The sequence below is a fragment of the Gekko japonicus genome, unplaced genomic scaffold (genome assembly GCF_001447785.1).
Source record: "Gekko japonicus isolate JY-2015 unplaced genomic scaffold, Gekko_japonicus_V1.1 scaffold1727, whole genome shotgun sequence".
Lineage (NCBI taxonomy): Eukaryota > Metazoa > Chordata > Lepidosauria > Squamata > Gekkonidae > Gekko > Gekko japonicus.
The window spans coordinates 290,342-297,811 of NW_015161451.1; the positions used below are offsets into that span (position 1 = coordinate 290,342).

General features: G+C 61.0%; 1 protein-coding gene across 1 annotated transcript in view; it reads left to right on the forward strand.

The window, feature by feature from the left end:
* LOC107125630 (very long-chain specific acyl-CoA dehydrogenase, mitochondrial-like) overlaps positions 1-7,264 on the forward strand; it is a 26,976-nt gene extending 19,712 nt beyond the window's left edge. The window contains exons 14-19 of the mRNA XM_015429067.1: positions 13-110; positions 423-495; positions 759-831; positions 1,972-2,044; positions 3,393-3,468; positions 7,127-7,264. Of these exons, the coding sequence (XP_015284553.1) occupies positions 13-110; positions 423-495; positions 759-831; positions 1,972-2,044; positions 3,393-3,468; positions 7,127-7,264 (531 nt within the window). The remainder of the gene's footprint in view (positions 1-12; positions 111-422; positions 496-758; positions 832-1,971; positions 2,045-3,392; positions 3,469-7,126) is intronic.
* Positions 7,265-7,470: the final 206 nt, after the last annotated feature.

The following is a 7,470-nucleotide window of genomic DNA, read 5'->3' on the forward strand; positions in this document are numbered from 1 at the left end:
CCCCCGCTGCAGCATGCCGGGGAGGAGCTCCGGAGCCTGCAGAAGAAGCTCTCCAGCCCCATGGGGGAGATGGAGGCCATCTGCAAGGAGGTCCTGGCGCGAGCCAAGCGGTGAGCAGCGGCGCTCCCGGGGTGGGCCGGAGGGGTCTGCACGCAGCAGGGGCCGCATCCTGGGAGAGGCAGGCTCCGCCCCCCTTGCCCCCCCAAGCTTCAAAGTCCTGGCCCGTAGCTAACATGGGGCCCACGGGGCCCGGCCCCCTAGTGTTTCTTCTAGGCCCCCTCCCTCCTGGGCTGCCCCCAAACTTACCACCTGCACTGTACTTACATTTAATTAGCTGGTAGGCCCCCAGAGGCCCCCTCCCAAAGAATTCCCTAGCTACGGGGCTGCCTCCAACGCGCCTCCCTCCTCTCCTCCCCCTGCAGGAAGGTTGGTCTCCCCACCGGCCTCTCCCTGCAGGGCGCCGTGCACCCGGACCTGGACGACTGCGCTGCCCTGGTGAGGCGAGGCGAGGCGAGGCGAGGCGAGGAGGCGCGGGGCGGGCGGGGCCTCGGGGCAGCAGCAGGACTGGGACGGGGTTGGCACCTGCTGGCGGCGGCGGCGGCGGCTCCTGCTGCTGAGACGGGCAGAGCTCTTCCGTCGGGAGAAGAAGGGGCTGTACACGGGGCTGCTGGGGGGGGGTCGGGAGCCTGCCTCTGGGGCTGGTCTGCCCTGGGAGAGACAAGCCCCCTCCCCCCTCCCTCCGCTCTTTCTCCCTCCAGGTCACCAGGGCCGTCGACCTCTTTGGGGAAGCTGTGGAGAGCCTGCTCCTGACCCACGGCCCGGCGGTGGCAGGTAGTCCGTCCTGGGAGGAGAGGCACGTGGGCGCGCGGAGGGGAGGGGGGTGTTCCCTCCTCCTTGGGTGGGGAACTTCCTGCGGGGTCTCACGCACCACAACCCCAGGGGTGTTTCCTCTGGGAAGGGCAGGATGCGCAACCTCTGGCTGGCACACCACCCGAGGCAGAAGGGCGCCCACCCCCCACCTGGTGGCACGAGGGGTCGCTCTCCATGTCAAGAGTGTGGGTGGGTGGTGGGCAATGCTCCTTCTAAGCTGTGGAGTCTTGTGAGCAGAAATCCTACTTTGTGAGCTACTGCCATTGGAGTTGTGAGCGAGCGATTTGGCTGCTGCATCAATTAGTTTGCTCTGGAGCCCCATCCTTCCTGAGCCAGAGGCTAAAAAACTGTGAGCTGGCTCACACTCACTCAGCTTACAGGGAACACGGGTGGTGGGTGGTGGTGCTGTCCTGCCCCCACACACGCGGCTTGTCCACGAAGGCCTCTGTCGCTTTCAGCCCCCCCCCCCCAGACTGGGATGTCCGAGTGGCCCAGGATCAAGCAGAGCCAAGCGGCCCTCGCCGGGCTGGTCGTTGGCTCCACTTGGACTCGGCCAGCAGCGATGCCTGTGGACATTGCCCACCGCACCACTGGCAACCGTGGCCATCCAGGGCAAGGGTGCGCCAAGGGGCCGTCCCACCCCGACTCCTGTCCTCCTGCTGGTGAGATCTGCCCACTCCCACCCCCAGCTGGTGCCACCTGGTGCCACCGTGTCAGAGGTCCCAGCCTGCTGAGTGAGCGTGTGTGTGCGCGTGAAAACGCAGCCTCTGTCAAGCCAGGGGATCTGGATCCTGCCTTCCCCGGGGGGGGGGAATGGGCTTTGGAGGGCAGGGAATGCCCACAGCTCCTCCTCGTGCTGCCCAGGGGAGAGGGAGCGGGTCCGGAGGGTCACCCCACGGTGGTTCCACGCAGGGCCTCAGTGCCCGTCGCTGGCATGCAGAGACCAGGCAACACAGGGTTGGGTAATTCTGCTTGCAGCGGACAGAGTGCGCACCGCACAAGACCCACGCACTCACCTGCCCCCTTCTCCCCACCCCACCCCGTGTCTCTTCTTCCTCCTTCTCCCCACCCCCACCCCGTGTCTCTTCTTCCTCCCCACAGACAAGCAGTTCCTTCTGAAGCGGGTGGCAGATGCTGCCATCGACTCCTACACCATGGCGGTGGTCTTGTCCCGGTGAGAAGGGGGGTGGGGTAGCAACATTAGAAGAGCCTGGCTGGGTCACACCAGGAGCCCCCCCCCTCGGTCAGCACAGAGTGGCCGGCCGGTTCCCGGGAGGGCCCACGGAGGACGGAAGAAGCCGAGGTCCTCCTCCTCCTCCTTGAAGCGGTCCCGGTACGCTATAGGCAGCCAGTGCAACGTCTTTAATACAGGTTGGATGTGCTCCCGAATCGGGATTCCCATCAACAACCTGGCCATGGCGTTTTGCACCAGCTGCAGCTTCCAGATCTGCGACAAGGGCAGCCCCATGCAGAGAGCATTGCAGTAATCCAATCTCGAGGTGACCATTGCGTGGGTCACTGTTGCCAGGTCATTGTGTTCAAGGAAGGGGAACCAACTGCCTGATCAGCCAAAGGCAGTAGCTGCTACCTGGGTCTCCATTGTTAAGGAGGCATCCAGGAGCACTCCCAGACTCCTAACCTCCGGCGCTGGCACGAGTGGCGCCCCGTCGAAGGTTGGGAGCGGGATCCCTACCCTTGGACCACTCCGACTCAGGGACAGGACCTCCGTCTTCGTCGGATTCAATTTCATCTGGCTCACCCTAAGCCAGCCAGCCACGGCTTGTAGCGCTGGGCCTAGATCTTCCATCCAGCAACAGATAGAGCTGGGTGTCATCCGCATATTGGTGACAACCCAGCCCATGCCTCTGGGCAAGAGGGCGCATATAGATGTTGAAAAGCATCGGGGACAGGACTGCCCCTTGAGGCACTCCACATTCCAGTGGGTGCCTTTGGGATAGAGCTGACCCCCCAGTGCCACTCTCTGTCCCCGGTCTTGGAGAAAGGAGACAAGCCACTGCAAGGCCAGTCCCTGGACTCCGGTGTCGCTGAGGTGGTCGGTCAGCAGCTGATGGTCGACCGTGTCGAACATGGCTGACACATCTAACAACAGCAGCACTGCCGCCTCGCCCCGATCCAGGTGCCTCTGGAGGTCATCTGTGAGGGCGGCCAGTGCTGTCTCCGCCCTGTGGCCCGGGCGGAAGCTGGACTGGAAGGGATCTAAAACGGAAGCGTCATCCAGGAAGCCCCGTAGCTGCATCGCCACTGCCCTCTCTATTATCTTGCCCAAATAGGGCAAGTTGGAAACCGGTCGATAGTTGGCCAATTCGGCCGGATCCAAGGATGGCTTTTTTGACATGTAGATTTTTGCTGACTGCAGAGGTCACCAGATCGGTGTGGTGGGGCTGCTGGATAGTTTGGCCGGAGGCCAGGCCGTGCTGCTTCCCGTGCAGCCTGGCAGGCGAGGCGCGTCGTGCAGCTGGTTTGGAGGTGGGGGTGGTCACCCGCTCTTTTGGCTCTTGCAGGGCCAGTCGGACGCTGTCTCTCAGGCAGCCCACCGCCGAGCATGAGAAGCTTCTCTGTCGGACCTGGTGCCGGGAGGTAGGACTATCGCGGCCGGGCTGTGCAGGGGGCCCACCCTGTTCTGGGGACGGGGCCTGCAATGGGCTGGGCGGTGGTGGCGGTGCAGACTCGGGATGGCGCCCCGGGACATGATAATGTCATTCCTGACCACGTTACCAGCAGTGATGTCATCTTAGGATTCAGTTGGAACTCTATGGATTCGGGTCAATCCTAGAGCATCCCACGATGTGGTGACATCGTTTCTGGCTATGTGGCCAGGAGCAATGTCCTGATTCCATCCCGGGGTCCATCCCGGCCCCCGCATTTCCCCCCGCCACTCTCCCGCCCCACCAGCTCCGTGGCAACCCTGGTTCTCCAAGCCAGGCGGCACTCCCTTTGCATCCCCGCCCAGCCCGAAGTCTCCCCAGCTGCTGCCCGGGTGCTGGTTCTGCCCTGACAGGCCTTGGCCTGTGCAGGGCTTCCCCCCCCCGCCCCTTTGTTCCTCCTCCTCACTGCCCACGGGCTGCTCAGCCTCTCCCCACCCCCCTTTCCGTTTGCAGGCTCCCTGGGCAGGACCGGGCAGGAAATGCCCCCCTTCCCTCCCCCCTCCCTTAGTTGCAGTTGCCAGGGATTGGGGGCCTCTTCAAAGGCTCCGCCGCCCTCCTCCCTGAGTGAAACCCCCCCCCCGCTGATGAGCCTCCCCCCCCAGGCCACGCCCCAGCTGACCCACCGAGGCCTGCAGGCGCTCTAGTCTTGCTTGAACTGGGCCCTGCTTCAGTTCCCAGCAGCATCTCCAGCTTAAAAGGACCACGGGCAGTCGGTGATGCGGAAGACCTCTGTCTGAGGCCCGGGAGAGCCACTGCCAGGCTGAGTAGGCATAAGAGCATAACAACCTCCTAGGAAGAGCCCCAGCTGGGTCAGACCAGGGAGGGTCCACTTAGTCCAGCCTCCCGTCTCACACAGGGGCCGATCAGTTCCTCCAGAGGGCCAACAACAGGGCAGAGAGGCCGAGGCCTTCCCCTGATAAGAACCTCAGAAGAGCCCTGTTGGGTCAGACCAGGGAGGGTCCATCTGGTCCAGCCTCCCAGGGGCCAACCAGTTCCTCTGGAGGGCCAGGAACAGGGCAGAGAGGCCGAGGCCTTCCCCTGAGAAGGACACCAGAAGAGCCCTGCTGGGTCAGACCAGGGCGGGTCCCTCTAGTCCAGCCTCCCAGGGGCCAACCAGTTCCTCTGGAGGGCCAGGAACAGGGCAGAGAGGCCGAGGCCTTCCCCTGAGAAGAACGTCAGAAGAGCCCTGCTGGGTCAGACCAGTGAGGGTCCCTCTAGTCCAGCATCCCATCTCACACAGGGGCCGATCCGTTCCTCTGGAGGGCCATCAACAGGGCAGAGAGGCCCTCATAAGAACCTCAGAAGAGCCCTGCTGGATCAGACCACTGAGGGTCCATCTAGTCCAGCCTCCCATCTTACACAGGGGCCAGCCAGTTGCTCTGGAGGGCCAGGAGCAGGGCAGAGAGGCCGAGGCCTTCCCCTGAGAGGAACCTCAGAGGAGCCCTGCCGGGTCAGACCACTGAGGGTCCATCTACTCCAGCCTCCCGTCTCACACAGGGGCCAGCCAGTTCCTCTGGAGGGCCAGGAGCAGGGCAGAGAGTCCGAGGCCTTCCCCTGAGAAGGACACCAGAAGAGCCCTGCTGGGCCAGACCAGTGAGGGTCCCTCTAGTCCAGCCTCCCGTCTCACACAGGGGCCAGCCAGTTCCTCTGGAGGGCCAGCAACAGGGCAGAGAGGCCGAGGCCTTCGCCTGATGTGGCCTCCGGGCTCTGGGATTCAGAGGTCGACTGCCTCTGAGTGTGGAGGTTCCCCTAAGTCAGCATGACTTGTACAGTGTTCCCTCTAAGATGAGTGAGTGTGAGCTAGCTCACAGATTTTTAGCCTCCAGCTCACAGGTTTTTGCCTTCGCTGGGGAAGGATGGCTCCAGAGCAAACTAATCTACGCAGTAGCTAAATCGCTTACTCACAACTTTAATGCCAATAACTCACAAAGTAGAATTTTTGCTCAGGAGACTCCACAGCTTAGAGGGAGCATTGGACTAGTAGCCACTGACGGACCTCTCCTTCCTGAGGGGAGGGAGGACAGAAAGTCCAAATAAATTCCAAAGCTCCCTGTGCCCATCACAACACCCTCTGGCAGTGAACCACCCTAGAAAGGAATGTGGGGCGAAGTCTGAGCACAGTTCTTGCAGGCAGCCCCCTTGTTTGGGGAGAGGTGGGCTGGCCTGTTCCTCCCCACCCGAGCGCCGTCTCCTGCCACAGGGACTCCTGGAGCCCTCGGAGAAGTGCTGGTGGGGAGGGTCGCGGCTGCCTGTTGGCCCTTCCGTGAGGTTCTTGTTCCCCACCCCATGGCTTGGGTCCCGAAGTGTCTGTTTCTAAAAGGGGTGGCCGGCCGGCCGGCTGGCTCTTGCTGTCTCACTCTTGGGTCAGTGGTGCCCCCCCGCCCCCCCGAGGCTGCTGAGGCCTCCGAAATCTTGGGCTGCTGAGCAGAGACTCTAGGTTTGCCCCTCCTAAGAATGTATCACTATAAAAACACTCCGTGGCTAAATTATGAACAAAACTAAGTAATTATACTTGTATAAGTCAAGTCAATTCAAATTCTTATCAAATTTAACAGACACCCTTCTGTGTTCTTAAAGAGCTAGGATCAAAATGTACTTAATACGAAGGAAAAACTCTGAATAAAGTCCATCAATCCTTTGTATGAAGAGCTTCAGGAGAACAAAAGCTCCTCCACGTCTGCAGGAGCAGCAGCTATGCACGGCTGGCTTCAGTGCCGCGTCTGCTTTCTGCTTCTTCAGCTAGCCGGTACTCTTCAGCTGTGAAGCTAAAAATAGACTTCTATATCATATCCACAATTTATAACATCTGTACTATATCCCCAGTTGCCAAAACATACATACTTACTGAACTTGAATTGTTTGAGTTAACTTATACAAATATAATTACTTAGTTTTGTTTGTAATTTAGCCACGGAGTGTTTTTATAGTGAAACAATCTCCTCCCGTGAACTTTCTTTTTGATATATAACCTCCTAGGAATGTGACAGGGGGGAGCCCCGTTCATTTGTCCTTTGGGATGCTTTTCCCCAGCGATCCCCCTCGCCGTGAGCCAGGGAGGTATAAGAACATAAAAACATAAGAGAAGCCAATGTTGGATCAGGCCAGTGGCCCATCCAGTCCAACACTCCTGTGTCACACAGTGGCCAGAAATACCAGGGGCCATCAGGAGGTCCAGCAGTGGGGCCAGGACACTAGGAGCCCTCCCACTGTTGACCCCCCCCCAAGTACCAAGATGACAGAGCATCCCTTGCCCCAGAGCCCCTGTCTATACCTTGTGGCTAATAGCCACTGATGGACCTCTGCTCCATATGCTTATCTCATTCCCTTTTGAAGCCGTCCGTGCTTGTAGCCGCCACCCCCTCCTGTGGCAGCGAATTCCATGTGTTCATCACTCTTTGGGTGAAGAAGGACTGCCATGTATCTGTTCTAACTGGAAGGGCGTGGCCTGTGTTTTGAGTGCCCGTCCGGAAGAACAGGCAGCCATGGGAGGCGTGCTTCCTCTCCTTGCGGGGACATGTCTGCCTCCGGACAGCCAGGGCTGCCTCATCAGCCGGGCGGGGGGTCCTTGTGTGTGTCTGTCCCTCTCACAGGCGTTCCAGAGAGTGCGGGCCTCTCTGCAGGAAGCCACGTCCCCCCGGTGGGAGGAATCCTTCGCCGACATGAAGCTGATCTCTGACGCCCTGGTGCAGAACAAGGGCCCCGTGGCCACCCACCCGCTGGGCTTCTGAAGCCGGAGGCCGCCATTGGTGCTCCGAGAGAGAAACCGGCCTCACGCGTCTTATTAAACGGGACTGGAAATGAGCGGCCCCAGCGTCTGTGCTGTGCGGATAAGGAAAGGACCCGCTCCTTCTGAGCCCTTGGGCAGGCCTGGGAGCCTCGGGGGGGGGGTGAGACCCCGTGAGCGGGGGGGGGGGGGGGGGGGGGCTGGCTGGCC